The 19,911-nt window shown below is 35.2% G+C and overlaps 3 protein-coding genes across 3 annotated transcripts; 1 reads left to right on the plus strand and 2 right to left on the minus strand.

The window, feature by feature from the left end:
• Window positions 1-1,685: 1,685 nt before the first annotated feature.
• Window positions 1,686-2,335, minus strand: LOC141838389 (LOB domain-containing protein 12-like). Its single transcript, XM_074725838.1, has 2 exons — window positions 2,171-2,335; window positions 1,686-2,077 (listed from the first exon to the last, which is right to left on the minus strand). Exons 1-2 carry the CDS (start codon window positions 2,333-2,335, stop codon window positions 1,745-1,747), a joined length of 498 nt encoding a protein of 165 aa, XP_074581939.1. The 3' UTR covers window positions 1,686-1,744.
• Window positions 2,336-9,288: 6,953 nt separating this feature from the next.
• LOC141838388 (protein LIGHT-DEPENDENT SHORT HYPOCOTYLS 5-like) lies at window positions 9,289-9,879 on the minus strand. Its single transcript, XM_074725837.1, has one exon. It carries the CDS (start codon window positions 9,877-9,879, stop codon window positions 9,289-9,291), a length of 591 nt encoding a protein of 196 aa, XP_074581938.1.
• A 5,456-nt stretch (window positions 9,880-15,335) lies between these two features.
• On the plus strand, window positions 15,336-19,676 carry LOC141839001 (protein TONNEAU 1a-like). Its single transcript, XM_074726643.1, has 8 exons — window positions 15,336-15,466; window positions 16,421-16,553; window positions 16,850-16,938; window positions 17,043-17,153; window positions 18,710-18,843; window positions 18,930-18,955; window positions 19,029-19,182; window positions 19,426-19,676. The coding sequence occupies exons 1-8, from the start codon at window positions 15,380-15,382 to the stop codon at window positions 19,475-19,477; spliced, it is 786 nt and encodes a 261-aa protein (XP_074582744.1). The 5' UTR covers window positions 15,336-15,379; the 3' UTR covers window positions 19,478-19,676.
• The last annotated feature ends 235 nt before the right edge of the window (window positions 19,677-19,911 follow it).

The raw sequence follows: 19,911 nt of genomic DNA on the forward strand, positions 1-19,911 counted from the left end.
AGTAGTGTTATTACCAAGGCTTGGACTTGGAAATCCAAAACGAAGCTCATTTTTCAGCATGCTTAATTCAGCTTGGAAATGAGCAAACAGCAATGTTGCACCAAGTTGTGGAATCTTATTTTTCAATAAATTAAACAAGGACTTTTTATTACTGACATGGTTATCAGTTATAGAACACTACTAGCTTGTCAATTAATGTGAAGAAGTGCAAATATAAAGAGTTAATGTTTTGTGTCGAAGACAATTTCACGAGGTCACGTCCATCTCCTGTTCAGAACGATAGGACAACGGTTTTATTATGAACAGAAAATTAAACAATGGTTTGGTTGTTGTCTGTTGGTGTACTAAAATTAAAACTAGAAGACAACAACTTGTAGCAAACAAATTAGCGGCCATCAGAATTTTAAAAACGTTACTAAAAAGAATTGGGAAAAAATTGTAAACTAATATATTCAGTGTTTTAAAGTGACCGCAAATTAAAGACTTTGATTATTAAGAGGATATCGAAGATATATATACCTCAAACGCCTTAATTCTACCGCTCAATCACCTTTCTAATGCGCCCACCGCCCTCCAAAGGTTGTGCTTGAAAATATATATTTTTTAAATAGTTTTCTTCTCGATCAAATTGAAAATTCAAAAATTTTCATTTAAAAAAAAACACTTTTATATAAGTTTGCAAGCAATGAAAGTCAGCAAGTTTCGTTTGACAAATACACTTTCAATACACACCTTTTAATTTATGCTTGTGCTTGTCTAGGTAAATAGATTGGATTTTTAAATGAAAGAGCATGATTTTTCAAGTAAACATTAATAAATGACAGAGCATCATTGTAAATAATTTTAAAATATTTTTAGGAATTTTAAAATATATTTTGGCAATTAATTAATTAATTAATTATATATATATATATATATATATATATATATATATATATATATAACTTATTGCATAAACGATTAATGAGATAAGAAAACATAACATATGCAATCAAATTCTCAAAAGTGACTTAAAATGGATTTAATCTTTCACAACTTTTTCAAATAGTGAAATAAATCCTAAGATACTTATGACGACCTATTAATCACGTATGTAATTGTGTTCATGCATTTTACCCAAAATTGAGATGGAACATTTTTAGCATGTAGCATGCATGCTCCAACTCTACTTGCACTAATAAATAAGTTAATTGATTATTTTTTTATGAGATTAGCAGTGTAACTTATATTAAGTCTAAATTTCATTTATTATCATATAATAGATATAAAAATAATTTTTGTATTTTCATGGAAATTATTTTTTCACACTATTTTTTTTTTAAATAAATCAAACTTAATAAACTAGCTAGTATACCCTCAAGCAAGTCCCAGCAGGTTGATGAGTTTTCCAAATATCTCTATTAGTCAAAAAAAAATGGAAGCTTTGTGAATCTGTCTCCATCCAAATAAGAGTGGTTAAGATTTTGATAGCTATTAGTCAGAAACAAATAATTCTCAAAAATCCAAGTCCCAAACCATCATATTTTTGTTTTATTAGCTAAAACAAATGGATTTGTATCTGTCATGTGGAAGGTCATTAATTACTTTGCTTGATTTTTTGTACTTTGTGGAGATTTTTATTTTATTGATTAAGATAGAACAAGGTAAGCACGTCTAACGTGCAAACCTTCATTCCATGTCCTCCACATGCAGCAGTTGACACATCACATGCAGCAGTTGACGAACTCCCACTACAACCAACAGATCACGTCCAGAGAGACTCTCTCTCTCGAGGTTCCTGAGCTACATGATAGCTGGAGGAAGAGTCGGTGACGAACTCTCGAGAAAAATCGACAAGGAACTTGCTTTCATGAGTTTCTTGTTGGTGACTGAGGAGCAAAGAGGAGGAGGATTCTTGTTGCATTTGGAAGCACAGAATCTCTGCTTGAGCCACTGCAAGCTGCATCTGTAGCTGAGACACCTGATTTTGAAGGTAAGAAATGGCACCGACGCACCCGTAAACCGGGTCCTTCATCCTCGCGCTCGCTTCGTAGACTAAACTACTCACTGCATCTGCTCTGTGATGAACTGGGAGCTCCTGCAATGTAAGATCAAGTTAATATTTTAAAGTTGATGGCCCAAATTAATCACAAAGCATGCACCAATTGTGTTATGAGGAAGTAATTGAGACCTGAAGCATCTTGTTGACGTTACTGGCACCGAACACCTTGTGCACAATGTAGAACTTGTGGGGTTGATCAGAAGGGAAGTAGGCGGCAAAGATGCAATCTTTGGCGCATCGCCGACGCAGCAATTTGCAGGCGGCGCAAGGTGTGCTGCTGCCACTCCCAGCCATCAGAAGGAGGAGAGGTAGGAGCAGAGGTGAGTGATGGCTGATTTATAAAACTTGATCTGTTGATCAAGAGCACACTAGTTGCAACCATGTCGGCATGTCCAGCCATAAAAGATGGGAATTTATTCAATATTTTAGACGGTGACGGTGGAGTTTTCATGGCTCGAAATCTTCAGGAACCAAAGGTTAAAAAGTCAAGGACTTGGATGGATTTAAATTACAGATCTACTGAAGACTTAGGTCACTAATTAACTGCTTGTTTGTTTGATAATTTAACTGACTTGCAATCTTCTTCACTGGTTCCATGAGCTCCGCTCCGGCCGGCTTAGTTGACCTGCAGATTGACAATTACAGCAACAATTGGTATTTCCAAGACTTGGACTCCGAAATCCAAAACGAAGCTCATTTTCCAGCATGTTTAAGCTTGGAAATGAGCAACAATGTTCAGACTTAGATGAGGGCGAAGAAGGGGAACTGATCGCTGATTTAACGTTGTGGAATCTCATTTTCCATAAAGAAAGAATTGATCTTGCATGTTATTACTGACATGGTTATCAGTCATCGAACACTTGTCAATTAATGTGAAGTGCAAATATAAAGAATTAATATTTGTGCCGAAGACAATAAATTCACGAGGTCACGTCGATGTCCTGTTGAGAACTAGGAAAACGGATTTGATTATGAACAGAATCAATACTTTGGTGGTTGTGTGCTAAAATTAAAACAAGCAATGACAAATCTAGAAGCAGCAAACAAAGCCCATCAGACTTAAAAACATCATTAAAAAATAGGGGGAAAATGTAGGCCAATATATTCAACGTTTTAAATAAAATAAAGTTGGTGACCGCAAACTTTTGTTTTTATAAGGTTCGGTTCACCGTTCATGGGAGAACAAACAAATTAAAACAAAATTATGAATTCATTCAAATAAAACAGATTTAAATCTCAATACATTTAAAACCTCGCCAGAAAATTGCTGAATTTTATATAAAAGAGAAAATTAATGAATTGCCAATATATATTATATATACCATTAAGATGATCAAAGACATATCTCAAACACCTCTACTATATATCCAACGACCTCCAAAGGTTGTGTTTTCTTTTCAATCAAATAAAAAAATTTAAGATGAAAATGTTTTCAAGTACAACAGGTGAAAGAGTAGCCTATATGAAAAAAAAAACCCACACTGTATGTTCCTTTATATTAAATTTTATTTCTAAAAAATGAAACTCTAATTGGAAGCAAATTAGTTGCCAGTCTGGTGGCGTTCCTTCCATTGAAGATTCCCTCCCCACATTATAAATATAAATCATCACAAAATTATAAACATCGTATCAAACAAGCTATTAAGTCACAAATTAAACCGCTATTCTATTCATGGCGGGAGCTACCTAAAGTTGGGAGTGAGATCAATTGAAAAAAGAGGCGTTAATGTCCGCTCTATAGAATTCATTAATGCCAGCTTTAGCTTGATACAGATCAGACTATCGGCCAGAGTTTTTCTATCAACATATCTAGCGAAATATATACTTCAGGACCAAGGCAGATGCATTTGACTTGTGTGTATCTCACGAGAGATTTCCTCCCTAGTGTACTATAAATATAACCCATGACAAATCGTCAATATATGAACATTGGCCCCATGGCGTCCAAGCACCCTGTTCTTGCCATCGCCGGCCTTCTTCTCTTGTTTTTGGTGATTCTAAGATCCAGTTCTGCAGGTACTCATTTTAATCATCTAATTTAAGTACTAACTAATATATCATTAATTCATGTAGCTGATGAATATAATCTTTTTTGATCTGCAGATCGAGGTTGCCGCATAAAAGTTGGAGAATGCAAGACAAATGATGACTGCTTTCTGCCCTGCGTTCATGCTGGTTTTCCTGATGCTGGGAAGTGCATCACTGATCCTGACAGTGCCGGCAGCAAGGTCTGTTGTTGCGATAGCTGATGCATGATTGGGAAGTTTATTCAAAATAAGAAAATAGAATAAGATGATCGATCAGTATCATCAATTTAATCTTCTTTCTTAAAAAAAAATAAAATAAAATTCATTTGATGTTTTTGGTAGAAGATCTTGTAACAATGCATGCTCGCTCGTGCGGTCATGTTGTAATCCATGGAATCAATTCATCTCGAGTTTTATATCGTCTTTTTACCCCCAATGTTTGAATTTGAGACTATGGCTGATTTACTATGGCTGATTTTGTTTCTTATTATTGTTATTTCTATGGAATTTTGGTTCTTCTTCTTCTTCATTCTTCTGGTTGACTTGGCCTTGCTTGCTCTTTAATTTCTTGATATTTTCCTGTGTGTCATTGAGATAATTAATTTAACCTTCTCAAGTGATTTATTACTATCTATTTCTTTGTTTAATTCCATTTCACCGATTACTTTCTTCAATCGTTTAATCTTTTCTAAGTCTCTCATGTAATCTATTCTTTATTTCCTTTGAATCTAAAAAGGTTATCGTTCGAGGAGACCACTACGATAAATTAAATATCATCAAATATCATATTTAATCAGAGAGGTGTAACATCTTTTTATTAATACTTGCAACTTTTTCTTTGATTATGTAACTCATAAAAATGCATCTTATTACTTTATTATCAAACTTGTCACGTTAATGATCGAATATGAATCCAAGTCAGAAGCCATCACAAGTTGCCCATAAATAGGAATCGTCAATCAGTGTTACTTTTGTATGATTAACTAAAATTTTCACTACACGAATTGCCGCCGCATAAATTCTCTAGTTCACAGTCGATGCCGCGCGCCGCATAATTGCCGCTAGCGTGCATGCAGTTGGTTGCGGTTGCAGCCAAATAGGTTGGTCATGCCTGAGCCGGTCGATCGCCGCAACTGAACCACTTCTAACTAGTTCACGATCAAATTAAGTCGAGACTGGCTTAGCTAGCTACAACTTAATTGGCCATCAAATCACGACGTGACCGATCGATTTGGCTACGATTTCATTGTCAAGGCTGCAACTAGCTAGCTAGTTCTAGTGCATGCATGCCGAGATCGATCGGCAGCTGCAGTCAATTATATTGTTACAGCCGCTAGCCAGATCATGATCATGCATGAGTTTGGAAAATTGGACAATTAAAATCAAATTTCATTTATTAATTTTCAGATGAATATTCATTTAATTTCCCCATCGGATTACACAAATTAAAGGAATTAAACACCATCTGAAAGAAGGAAGGAATTGAAGGATTCGGCATTGATCCGTCGATGCCTCTCTAATTTATTTAATTAAAAAGCTAGCTAGAGAGGCCCGCCATTAATTAATTAATTGAATGATTAATCATGGGAGCAGCAGCAGTTGGTATTAGTGCATCTGCTAGGCGCCTTCAACCCACCATCAGCGCACACAATGATGCAGTCATCCACTGTGTTGCAAAAGCTTTTCTCGAAGCAAACTTCTCCTGCAAATTAAATTAAATTAATTAATTTCACTTACATACGTTACGTGCAATTAAATAGTATCAATAATTAATTAATTAATTAGCTAGCTAGCTAGTTTAATTAGAAAAATTAATTAATCTGATGACTAATCAATATAATAATAATGCCACCACGTACCAGCAGTTTCATTGTTGGGGATAATATCAGATTTGGCGACCACGAGAAGAAGGGCGACGATGACAAGGAGAAAACAGTCTTGCTTGGAAGCCATTTTAATTATCTCTGACTAAAGACAAGGTTTAGTTCGATCGATCGATCGATGGTTACGTAGAATGTTGTTTAAGAGATTGTGATGATTAGTCGTATTTATATATAGATTTGTAGCTAGTGCGCGCGGGGAGGGAGGAAATCTTTCCTATTTTTGTGCCTTCATTTGGAATCTTCTAATTTGAATTTTCATTTTTTAGAAATAAAATTTAATATATATATAAATAAATTTAATATATATAACCTATGGCCGATATATGTATATATATATTATAATTAACGAACTATTATAATTATTAAAAATATTATGGCGATATATGTATATATAGAAAACTATTAACCTATTATAATTAAACAATTAAAAATAAATATTAACGAACCTATTATAATTAAACAATTTAAAAACAAATATTAATAAATTTGATATGATATATATATATATATATATATATAATATAATTATATAAAACTAAAAATATTAAACTAACAAACCTATTATAATTAAACAATTAAAAATATATTATGGCAAATATTATATAAATTTGATTTTATTATATATATATATATATAAAATAAAAATTAAACGAACGAACCTATTATAATTAAACAATTAAAAAATACTATGTCAAATATTAATAAATTTGATTTGATCAAATTCAATTTTAACTGAATGCTCTCCTTGATAGGAGGAGTTTGGCAGAAATAAATTAATTTAAACTGAATGCATGATATTTCTAGACAAAGTCATATATGCATGCCCCAATCTATTAATCATGATCGAAGAGGTGATCGAGGTGAGATGGACATGAGCAGTAAATCTCATGAGATGATCTCTACGTGCCAAATTTACTAAATAATAGGTGGTGCATTAATAACTATTATTTTTATCTTTATAAATTAAGCAAGGACTTTAATTCTTAGCTTATAAAAGTTAATTTACAGTAAAATAATTAATGCTGTGAGAAAATAACTAGTAAAGAAAACCAAAATAGTTTATAACAAAAAGGAAAATAAAAAATATTTAAGAATAGCACATTTATAATAAATAAAAATAAATTAAAAATATTTAAGATTGATGTATTTACCATGAATAACTTAATTTTTATTTTATAATAATTTTTATCAAATTTTCTCTATCAGGACCTCCAGCATCACTCATATAGCTTGACAGTCCTGACGTCCCATGTTTTCTAAATTGAATATCATTCGACTTTACTCCTCAATTTGAACTCGGTAGAGGGACCAATGATACCAAGGGATATCCCCTTCTAGTCTAGCTAGCCCAGTAGATTCCACCCACAAGTGCAAATCCAACCTAATCACTCATATTGTATTGAGATAGAATCCATATACTATCAGTAACCCGTAGATCTAAAATTCAATTAAATTATTATTAATTTGTTTTATTTTTAATGACAAATTAAATTCGTTAATTTGATTACCTTATCTAATATTTTTACCTTATCTAGATTACAGTTAAATTAATCTTGTTTCCTTAATATTATATAAATCTATGAGATCTCCAAGACTTAAACATATATATTCCAAGTTGAGGAGATGAGGCGATCGAGATGAACATGACCCTAAATCTCATGAGATCTCCAGTTAAATTAATCTTGTTTAAGATGTGTGTTATACACTATAATTAAATTAAATATATCAAAGCCATGACCAACTCCTCCTCCTACTCCTATTAATCACAATAGCAAGAACAATCTCATCAGGAGATCTAATGTGCTAGGTTTGAACTTGAACTAGACTATCTCAGCACCAAAATTAACTGGCCGCTTATATTGCAATTCTATGCCCAAACCCAACAAGTTTTGAGGATCATTTGTCTCCAAGAAATATATATATATATATATATGCTAAACGTGTTGTTGTTCAATTAATTCTATACGTACGTACGTACGAACCAAGACTAAACTAGAGTCAACAGTTACAATTAATATACTGGAACTGAGTAGTGATAAATGGAGCTAGAGCTGTAACATTAAAATCCAGTCTGAAAAAGAAAAAGGAATGCAGAGGCAGCTAGTTAGTGAGGCATGCAGTGATCTAGAAAGCTAAGCAATAATGATATGTTGATGGAGCTAGGGGGCCAGGGTCAAGAATTCAATTGGTATACTACTGAATTAAGTATATATAATGTGCAAACATGTTATAATTAGATCTAGCTAGCTACTTGATGATCACATTTCAGATTCATGCAAAACACACACACACACACCTCATTCTCTTTAGTTAAGAGAATGAGGTTTATTATTCAAGAAATAAAGAGATTACACTGATATATACTAGGTTTATTATTCAAGATATAGAAACGACCTACCTGAAACGATTTCAACGTTGGATATATTATCACATCTCATTAAATCTGTAATTATCTCATCACATAAGAGTTATAGATCTGCAGCAAAGAGAGAGAGAGAGAGGGGGTTATTTGGGGAGTAGTGCACGCATTGAGCAGTGAGCTAAGGTGTGATGATTGCAAATTGCCAAGAGATGAAGAGAAGAGAGTGATGAAAGAGAAGGCGAGTGGGGGTTTTGAGGCAGCATCATTTATATCATGAATGAAGAGCAAGTACGTGTGAAAGATTGATTGATTTCTCTTCTGATTAACCTCGATCAACTACTTACAGCAAATGATCAGACATTGCATACATGTTATCGAAAGTCTCAACCAGAGACCAAAACCTAAGACTGAATATTTCATGCGCTTTTTCTTTGCATCAGATCAGTGTCAGATTGATCCAGTCACAACAGAGAATAAACCTGTCAATTATTATAACTTGTTTCTCCAAAAAAAAATGTGGTTAATACATAAACTAATAATGTGAAACGAGATCAACGAGTAAACGGATCCCAAGAAAGGAACAGTACGAATTCCAAGATCTACATTATATCTATGCATGTATCATGATTCATGAACTTGATAAATTACTCTGCAACCTCATTAACTCTTAAGAGTTTTATTCAAATTTTTTGAGTGAAAAAACTTGTGTAAAAGATCTGTTTTTAAAGACGATATATAATTAAAAGGAATTAAAACTACAGGAAGCAAGAAAATCTAGATTGGCTTAAATTCAGGGATGCTGAAAACTAAAAATTAAACTTGAAGATGTTTGTAACTAAACCGCAAGAGTTGCCATAAAATCTCTCCATTAGTTAATTATTTGTTTTTCCTCGAGAATATAAATCCTCAAATTAATGCATGCTTACGAGAGATCAGACAGAAGAAAGATAGATCTTTAATTATTAGACCTAGTAGCTAGCTACCACCAGGAGCGGAGCCACCAGAGCTGTCGCCGCTGATGGCGGCGGAGGAGGAGGTCGACTCACCTCCGGGGGCGTCGGTTGTGGCAGCTCCCTTGCGGCGCCTCTTCTTGTGGTAGGGGATGCCCCGGGCCTTGGCCTGGGCGTCGCGAACGTCGCGGAGGTAGATGCGGACAGCGCGGGCGGCGAAGGGGTTGGTGTCGGCTGTGCCGGAACCGGACTCCTCGTACGCGGCGCGGAGGCGGCCGACGAGGGCGTCGAGGGAGCCCCAGGCCTGGCGGAGCGGGCACCCGCAGGTCGAAGTGGGGTCCATTGCTAAGGTACCGGTATCCACAGCGGCGGCGGCGGCGGCAGCGCCGTAGAAGGGGCAGCGAGGGACGTGAACCTTGGTCTTGCCGTACTGGTCGAGGTGGCGGAGGAACTCGATGACGTGGGCGGCGCTGCAGCGCGACAGCACCAGCGGCGGCTTGTGGTTTTGCAGGTACTGCAGGAACGTGTTCCAATCCCGCCGCTTCTGCGACTCGTACCTGCTCGGCCGCGACGAAGACGCCCCGCCCCGCCCTGCCGCGGCCCCCGACGAGTCCATGCGGCCGCCGGAAGTTGCTACAAAGACGCCGGGATCAAAGGAGGAGTAGGGGAGCTAGCTAGCTATTCCGTTAGCTGGCCGTGGAACGTCAAAGAGCTAGGGAAATATGAGAGGGCGATAAAGACTCATAATGTCACATGGTGGCCCAAATTAGCGCATGGGAGGGTTGTTGCTGTGTCACTAAAGCGAAGCTCCTCTACTAATAACCAAGGCCAAGCCATATTTTCTTTTCCTTCAACAACTATAATCCATTTTCTTTTAAAATAATTTTAGAGCAATTATTTCAGACTATTTAATCTCCACTGTCCTTATAGTCATAGATCCACAGCTTAATGAAGGTTGTCCGTTCTTAGGTTTAACTATTCTTAGGGATCTTAATTAAAGTAGTAACCTATTTGCTTATTATATATATATATTTAAAATATATTAAATTGGGGTATTTTAAATTAATGCAAAACTAGTCCGACTACAGTGTAATTAAATACTTATATGCAAGTCCACTAAATTGGTGTAATTCAGAATTCAAAAATAGTACACCTGGTCAAGCAAACTATTTATGTTATGGACATTAATTGTCTACTAGTGTGTGGAATGTATACAACTATATATAATCTAGTAATATATGTATATCTTTGATCATACTTTTAAGATTCTCTTAAGACTGATGTCAGGTACGTGATCACAGTATCACACCCTTCACTAGATTAAGGTGAATGGAATGCCAATTATTATTTCAAGTTATTTTCTTTAACTTTTTCTCTCTTAAAGTATTAAAGGACAATTAGATATAGCATTAATAAATTATATGATAAACAACAGTGAAATGATAACTTGAGATATAAATAGTAAATATAAATGGTTGAGAGACTGAAAGAATTTTTTACTAATTATATATTAAGAGATATCAAATGGAAATATATAAGAAACTTTAATTTTATATTTGTTAATGTTATAGAAAAAATGATTGATCATTGCATACAAAGTGATTGAGATGTAATCTGCAGTCTTAAGAACTAATGAGATTGTTATTTAGCCTTAGTTCTTAACTTTATGATGAATCTAGTGATGAACAACTAATGGATGAAAGGCAGCATTGAGTTGCCTATTAATTTGAAACAGTCAGGAGTAAATTTTGGAAATTAAGCTTCTTTTGGAACAAATCGCCTACTGATTTGCATGCTTAAGGTTCTAATGAGTTCGCCATTAAAGAGACACTAAAAAAGATATATAAAGCATAATTCATATCTCAACAGGGATTGTAGTCAAGGGGAAAACCTGTGCTTAAGTTAGTATTATATATAATTGATATCCTCTCGTCCAAAGGCTTAATTAATTATAGTTGGACCCTGATCTCTCTATGTTTAAAATTTCAAATACTGATCCCTAATATATATATATTTTTAAGGATTTAAGTGATTATGCACCACTATATTTTATTGAGAATTCAAAGGATGGTTAAGTAGATAATTAATCTCAGTCTACTTCATTAATTAGACAATTAATGTTCATATGATCAAATTGACAACACATGAGGCACACAATTAATTATTTGCCTAAATAATAATTAATATGCTTCTCAAGAAAATTTTAATTTGATGTCTTACTCAAATCATATTATGGTAAAGATCGATAGTAGTTTCCTTTTGTTTGCAAAGTAGTACTAGCTCTACCAAATCAAATTAAATTGATTTATAGTAGTACTCAACCAAAACCAAGATATAATATTGGAAGATCCCAGATGCATGGAGCACCGAATTAAATGTCCTTAATTACTAGTCTCTCACTCCTTTGTATGTTTACCTTTCAATGTATGATCGCGAGAACTTCATTGAATTTATTGTGAAGCCACTAAATTAAATATCGAAATGTCACCTGCATTTAGATGTAATATACAATTTGCCTCCCTTGCTAGAGAAAAATATATATAATAATGTGTTATTAGCATATTATAATATTGTAGTATATGAAAATTTGATTTTAAGCATTATCGTGCTACCCCTTCAATAAATTCATGATCATGTGCCCGACAAAGAAATCTGTGTAATATATATATTTGTCAGTAGAATGAATAGGTAGGACGAAAGAGGATTGCCCTACTACCTTAGGTCTCTATCATCATCAAACCAGGAGTCTGATCAATTGTTCACGACAAGCACTCTTTCATGCACCCATATGAGCTAGAGTCATCGCTTCGGAAAATCTCTAAGCTCTAGAACATGCATGTCTTCCGACTAATTAACATATATGATCAAAAGCTAGCTCATAATACAATTTGACTACTCTCACTTCTTCTTTTCTAATGTCTTATGCTCCCTAGCTAGTAGGGAAGATAATTAATATTTTTATCTGATAGTTAATCATAACTTACCTTAACTACTTTAAGGTCTTCCGCCCACTGCCAAATATTGATTGAAGAATTGCTCGTATAACATCATAAATATCAGTTGATTAATAGCGTAAATATGTATACTCCGGATCATGTTAATAGCTAAGACGTTTCGATCGGTGAAGTACCTAATTCATTGCTAGCTATTCATGCATGTACCAGGGTTCTGTTCCCTACGTCATGCATGCATGCATGCGTGTTTCAGACAAATACTGAGGGCTGAGCCATGTTAAGGAGAGGGCCAACTTGTGCAGGTGCCTCCTGTCCATCAAGCCTGACCTCAGTATACGCATGCCTCCAAAACCCACCCTCTCTGCCAATCCTTCTTTGCCACCTACCTTGTGTATTAATTGGCAAACCCTAGCTCACAGAGATAGAGTCAGAGACCATGGCAAATTAAACTAACACGTACGACTGCTCGACTAGTTATTAATTTCATTGTCCAGGTAAAGCAGAGAAACGGCAGTGACTTGCAGCTCTCGCACGCATATATTACTTGTACGCATGCAGTACAAATCACCAAAGGATCTATCCTTGTCACGCTCTTATATACATGTACATGTATGGATTCTCATCGTCCCTCCCGGCCCTGCAGCTGCTGCTATGCATAATGCATGCCGATGGACCATGCCCTTGCCGGACACGGCTCCGGCCGGTCGTCGTCTCCCTTCCTACTTCTACTCCTACTTCTAGCCGTAGACTTGATCATAACGGACTGAGACCACCAACTCTCCGCGGGACATCGGAATGAATGGAACCTAGCTAGCACAGCTCATTGCCAGCATATATAACTCGATCATCACATCTTTGAAAATTTATTAACTTTTCGGTGGCATTACATATATACTTTAAAAATTATATATAGAAGATATGTCTTAGCTAGCTTGAAGATTTAAGTACCATCAGTAATCCCATTACAAGCACAAGATATGATGCAACGATCAGTAATCCCATACAGCGAATAAGGTATAGTTTTAGAGCTCTTACCTAGCATGATTTGACCAATATGACTGACTAGTATCGCGACGATCACTTAACGTTGGATCTCAAAGAGTTTAGGTACTGAGCAGTGAAGTATGAAAGACTAGCTAGTAGTGTGAAAAGAAATAAAACTAGGTATGAAAGACTAGATAATAATAGAATGACAAAAAAAGAGTAACAGCTATCGAACTTAAATTAAGAAAAATTAATATATATCTCAAAGAGAAGTTCAAACTGATGCTGATCCATAATTAATCTATTTTATCCCCTATGATCCAAGTGTGCGTGTTAATTGGGTGGTGCATATAATTACAGGTACACATGTCTTGGTCATAAGCTCATAATGAGAGACTTCAATTTTGTACGAAGATTTATATACTTTTCGTTTGAGATTTAGTCTGGTAGCTAGCTAGAATGAATAGGCGCCATCGACCCTTCATCCTTCAATTCGTGTATATATATATATATATTTGGAATTAATTCAACATGTGGGTCGGTCGGTCTTCTTGGTTCTCTCTAGTCTCTCAAAGAACGTGGTCCAATTCAAAGGAATAAGACAAAAAATAATTAATGTGATCGATCACATCAACATAGCTCAATGATAAAGGAAAAGAGCGTCAAGATATTTGGGTCAGGTCAGGTCAGGTCAACCTATTTTTGTTTAAAAAATCATAATATATATGTACATATATATATATTGTTTCTAGGGTTATTTGCCTTGGATCCCTTCGCTTAGTCTTACCAGATGACATCCTAATCTCATAAATCTATCAAAATTAACCCTATCCCTATTATTAATTTATCCCTTACAGTATCCACAACAAGAAATTAGCTAGCCCATTTTTTGGTTATTCAAGAAATTAAATGCTAAGACTAAATGAGTCTAAATCAATGTGTTAAGCATTTTATTCATTTCTACAAACAACTTGAGGAAATCTACTTCTTAACTCATTTTAGAATGTTTAAGAGCGAGAATTTACAATGATATATGGATTACACTCTAATTAAAATTCTCATTTCGAGTGCCAATGGCGAATTAAACTTCAATTTGTTTTAACATTCCAAGTATAAATAATAAATTCACACGCAAAATTAAGGCCTCTCAAGTGCAGGCATAATATTTGGATAAATTTGAAAAAGAAGAAATGATAGACAAGACCACGACCCGAATCAAATTGCAATAAATATGGTACAAAAGTGCAGTCACTTTTCCTTATGCAAACAGTTATAAGGTCGTGTTCAAAATGAATGCATAGTGATACTGTTGCAGAGGCAGTGGTATGTCAGATTGCACAGGAATGAAATTAACTGGAGCAAGCATGAGCTTTCATTTCAAAGGAAGAAGACAGGAATATCTGTCTTCTAATGGATCCACAATGCAATGTTTGAGACCACTGTGCATGGATTTTGAAATATCTCTCGTCTTCTCATGCTGCATAGTAGTTGATAAATATATTCTCTTAGTTTGATCCTAAATATGTATATACTTGATTTGATTCAGTGCCAATTTAAGTAGCTGCACTGTGCTTCCACTGATCTTCAATTCTCCTCCAATCCAAACCCTGATCGAATGATTCTAATCAAGGGGAAACAGAAGTAGTAATCATGCCTTATCAAGCACCGGTATGGATTGAAATCCGGTTGATAGCCAGAAGACAAACATGATGCATGATAAGAAATACTATTCACACAGAAATAGCATAAATGAACCATGTTCTGCTGCCAAGATTTTGGTTAATTACAAACAGCTGAAATATCCGATGTGACAAGATGGAATGAATATATATGAGCCAACATGACATGACAAGTGACAACCAACGCAATCATACAAGAAGAATAGAACAGGTCAAATACAGCATGCATGACAATTTGATGAAAATTAGGAAACTTCATGGGGGTAGAAAGAAAGAGAGCAAAATATGATCGATCCTATTCCTTCCTAGCCTAATGGGCCAGATAGAGCAAAATATGATCGATCCATTCCTAGTCTAATGGGCCAGATAAGTATCTCATGGGCCGACCCAACACTAAATGAACATTTATTCTTGCATTTTAAAAAATTTACGACTGAGAAAGGGGGAGTATCCTTCGCCCTCGACCCTGAGCCTGAGGAGAGAGGAAGAGGGCGACGAGATGGACGACTACTCGAGGGAAATGATGGAGCTCAAGACTCTCGTCACCCGTACCCTTGAGAAGAAAGGCGTCCTCGCCAGGATTAGGGTAAATCTCTGCTCTCCACTCTGTTGTCTCCCTCCCGTCATCATCTCAGATCTTGTCACAGAAGTTTTTCTCGCTGGATTTTGGAGGTATTAGGTCTCTGATATTTTCTCAAATTTTGGTTCTCTTTGATGCCTGACGAGGTTTGTCTAGTGTTTGAAGCTAAAGATTGTGTGTTATATAGCAATGTTCCTATGGAGATTGATCGAGCTATTCGTTCCGTTCTTTCCTCTCTTTTGGTGGGTTATTCCTTAGGGGTGGCATGTCGGTGCCAAAGTTTTTTTCTTTCTGTCATCTGATTACAGATTTTTATCAGATCTTTGAGTGTTGGGACATGGATCTGCAGATAATTGGTCTCTAGAGTTTTTTTTTTTTTTAAGAAACTCCCTAAGTCGAGAGTCAGATGCTTCTGACTTGCATTTTACGTTTTTTTCTTGTATGAACATACTGCCCTAAATCTATTTGCATTGAACTTATATTGGATAGTTTAGACGCACGTAAAGAATACGAATTGTTCTGTATTAAGGGGCTTTAGTCAGCCATTACTAGCGTGTTGGGAGCCGCTGCTTGCTAAAGCTCTTTGGGGTTCCTTTCAAGTAAGTAGTCATCGATAGTGAATGCTGAATAATTCCTTGGTGATAATCTGCCCTGCAGATAGGTTTTGTCTTGATTGGTCTCCTTGTGTTATTCTACCTCCTACCTCCAATTATGTTTTTTGATGACAAGGTTAAATCAGTCAAGTGTTATGCTGTTGACGATGCCATCCATTTTTTAGTCCTGTGGAATAATTATTGTATGAAAATTAGGACACTTAAAGGAAATTTTCTTTGGTGATGCTTAACCAGAAATTTTAATGAGTTAAAAGCTGTTAATTGGTAATTTTTGTTGGTCTTTAATTATTCTGCATAATGATACACTTTGGTTGTTGGTCCTGTGGCTGCTTCTGGTTCATGTTAGGCCGAGCTCAGAGCTAGTGTATTTGAAGCCATAGAAGAAGAAGATCAAATTCTTGAAAAAGAAGACAATGTTCCTCCTGCACTATTAGGAAGCTGCAACGATCGGGCAAAGCAACTGCATACCTCTCCTTCAGGTTTCATATTCTACAAATGAATATCTATATGCTAGCTACTTTGGAGAATTTTATTTTATTATTATTATGTTTTTGTGCTTTGGAGTTCTTTAATGGAACATCTTGGGGTTAAATAATTTTCACTTTTAGTTTGAAATTGACAAGGGGTATCAGGAAGAAGAATAATGAAGGGCAAGTTTTGTAATAATAATAATAATTATTATCAGTACATTGGTTGGTAAAAACTAATTACAAGGATCTTGATATGGTAAATTGCCCATTTTCTTTTAGTAATACTGAGTTTGTGTTGCTTTCAGGAAGGTTATTAACGGCTTTAGTTTCCGAATACTTGGAATGGGCCCAGTTAGGTCACACCCTCAAAGTTTATCTACCTGAGTGTAATTTGGTAAGCGTGCTTGATTTCCTTTTTCCATTTTACTTCTGCATGAGATTCATATTCTAAAACAGGAGAACTATAGTTTTCATCTTAATGCCTATCCTTTATGGCAGCCAAAAGACTTCTGGCAAGATGAATTGAAGGAATTTAATACCAGAACAAACAAAAATGGTGAAAGTGGTCCATTGCTGTTAGATGTTCTTGAAGGATATCTAAAATATGAGGTTCAGTGCCTTGGTTCTCTCATATGATCAACATTCTGTTCTCTTGTTTTGCTTTTTAGAAAAATATAAAATTTTACATATGCTGAAAGTGATAATTGTAGAACCATTTAGTATTATGATTTAATCGGTATTATGCATGCCCCTTTTCGAAAGAAGCAATATATTATCACCAGTCCTACCTTCATTTTACTCTCTTTTGTTGCTTCTATTTTTAGCTGCATTTGTAACTATTTGAATGGATATTACTAGAGAAATATTACTAATATATAAAGTTTAAAAGTTCCTATCTGGAGAAAAAATATTGAATAACCAAATTGGGTAATTTCAAATATTTGGTTTTAGGAAACATTTCTTTTAAAAAAAAAAAATGCTAATAAACTATTAATTCAATCCAATTTTGTTCCTGCACTATTCAGCTTTTCCACAATCAAATCTAGCAAAGTTAAAGCAGACTTGTGTTATATTTAAAAATCACGTAGTCACCAGTATAAGTAATCTCAAACGAGATTTCTAACTTAGTTATTCTCTGGATATGCAATTTGATGTTCATTACTTTGTCAGATTACTGCTTGGAGAAATTTGATGTTCATTAGTTTGATCCAACTAGACTGTATTATCCTGGAGCATTTTTTGTTGCATTTACTTCACCATATGAATCAAAATGGAATGCCTTTATATATATAAAGAATGCTAGCTTAGAGTATAAATTTATGAAATATTGGTATTATGTACCTATTACAGTATTTGCAATTCCTTTTGTAGTTTCTGCTTCGTTTATGTTTCAGCAATCAGAAAATTCATCCATATAACCAAAAATCATGTTGAAATGAATATCAATATTTTTAGAATTTTTTGCTCAGCACGATTACTCATGATTAGCTCCCAACCTTTTGCCTAGGGAAGTCAGAATTTAGTTGAAAATCTAGATTCCTGTTTTTACTTGAACTAGATGGAGTTCTCACCACACCTTATGTCCTCATCTTAAATCCATATTCAATGTTTCTTTCCTCGACACAAATTGTTTTCTATAGGGTAAATAAGTTGAATCCATTAAAATTAGAATAGAAGTAACAGGGTAGACCATTTACTAAAAGTAATTTCAAAGATCTCAATATTATAACATTAATGTCTGGCAAATAATTCCCTGGAGATTAGGTGAATTTGGTGAATCCCAAGTTTTAGGAAAATATTGTGTGATTTTGAACTTCTATAGAATTGCATGCAAAAGTTTGAAGCGTTGCTAAGTTTAGGGGTTTCAAAGTAAACTCTTTTTTTCTTTCAATCCTACTATACTTCGGTACCCTATAACTGGTACATATATGACAGCAGTTCAAACTCCATATAAGAATTTTACATTTGTAGCTATGTATATGCTTCACTATTATGAACCAAATTCACATATTCCCTGGGGTTGAAGGCTTGCTTTTAAAAGTATTTTCTTTGAAACACTGGTACTCTAGTGTGCGTCCATTCTTTCTGTCATTTTCACACGTCTAATGTAGATTAAATAAATTGTTGATAAATTCTTTACGTATGTTTTGACACATGTTGCACAGAATTTGACTCAGAATAGATTGGCTGGTGGGAGGTTACTAGATCCAGATAATGATTCATCATCTAATTTGGAAGTCAGGAATGTGCGTAGATCTTCATCATCTGCTGCATCCGGAGGATTGCCTGCATTGAGCAGGTTTAGATACTGTTTTTTTTTTCCTGTTAGTTTCTGGTCTGACAGTTTCCTAATTATTTTTCCCCATACGGATTACTCAATGCCAGGCCTGTACCTCGCAACTCATCTTCAGGTAAAAACAACAAATCTTCATGTTTTATGCGATAATGAAATGGTGGCTCACTTCAACTCATTTGCATTTCCAGATCGAAGGCCAAGTTCCTCTATTCCCATGTCCAGGAAGGCTGATTATGCATGGAAATATGATGTTGATGAAGTATCAGAAGATGTAATTCGGGCAGCAAATGCTTTAGAAAACATCCAACTTGACAGAAAAGCTCGAAATTTGACAACTTGGAGGTATATGCCCGAACATTTCCTTCCATATGTTAATGTGATATCATGCCCACGCTGAACTTACTGCACCATGAAAATTCAAAACAATTTGACTTTCTTTTGTCGTCAACATTATCAGTCATCTAGGAACTTTCCTTTTACTGATCCCACTGACAGTCAGTTGCTACCCTAATCACTTGTTAAAATCGAAACATGTCATGGTTTAAAATGTGTCAGATTTTAGTAGCTAATGATTAAATAACGCAGGCATTCAAGTGATGATATGATCGATGACGATGGAAATGTTGATCGTCGCTGACCCAATTGTCAATGGTGCTAACGTAATTGCTGCTCGTTTTGTTATCCTGTAGGGTAAGAACCTGTTCAGATTGTAAGCGTTGTTTATCCTTTTCTATTTAGATTTGTTTTTTTTTTCCTTTTAGATTCATGTAATTTAACTCTGTTTTTATGCAACTTAATGCTGGTCTTGTAGTATGTATCTAGTGCTGTTACTGTGACGTGCGTATTGCATCATCTAATTTATATGCTGAATGCCCAAATCAGAAGTCCTAGAACAGAGTTAAAGCAGCCTTGATCTTACATGTTAAAGCAGCCTTGGTACTTGACGTCCTACAGTTTCAAAGTTAACATAATTGGAGCCAGAAAACCAAAGGAGAAAAACAACAAAACAAAACAAAAAGGAATTCAAAGAAATGAAGAGAATAAATCGGACTATCTAGAGACGACGGCAGC

The sequence above is a fragment of the Curcuma longa genome, chromosome 11 (assembly GCF_044706935.1).
Source record: "Curcuma longa cultivar G26 ecotype Majalengka, Jawa Barat chromosome 11, ITB_CL_G26_1.1, whole genome shotgun sequence".
In the NCBI taxonomy this organism is placed as follows: domain Eukaryota; kingdom Viridiplantae; phylum Streptophyta; class Magnoliopsida; order Zingiberales; family Zingiberaceae; genus Curcuma; species Curcuma longa.

What these genes read in the sequence shown, in the direction of transcription:
- LOC141839001 (XM_074726643.1), top strand. Translation starts at nt 15,380, where the DNA reads ATGGACGACTACTCGAGGGAAATGATGGAGCTCAAGACTCTCGTCACC. An exon ending in ACTGCATACCTCTCCTTCAG is followed by an intron (nt 16,554 to 16,849) that starts GTTTCATATTCT and finishes TGTTGCTTTCAG; the next exon opens with GAAGGTTATTAACGGCTTTA. An exon ending in AAGGATATCTAAAATATGAG is followed by an intron (nt 17,154 to 18,709) that starts GTTCAGTGCCTT and finishes CATGTTGCACAG; the next exon opens with AATTTGACTCAGAATAGATT.
- LOC141838389 (XM_074725838.1), bottom strand. Translation starts at nt 2,335, where the DNA reads ATGGCTGGGAGTGGCAGCAGCACACCTTGCGCCGCCTGCAAATTGCTG. An exon ending in ACGTCAACAAGATGCTTCAG is followed by an intron (nt 2,078 to 2,170) that starts GTCTCAATTACT and finishes CTTACATTGCAG; the next exon opens with GAGCTCCCAGTTCATCACAG.
- LOC141838388 (XM_074725837.1), bottom strand. Translation starts at nt 9,879, where the DNA reads ATGGACTCGTCGGGGGCCGCGGCAGGGCGGGGCGGGGCGTCTTCGTCG.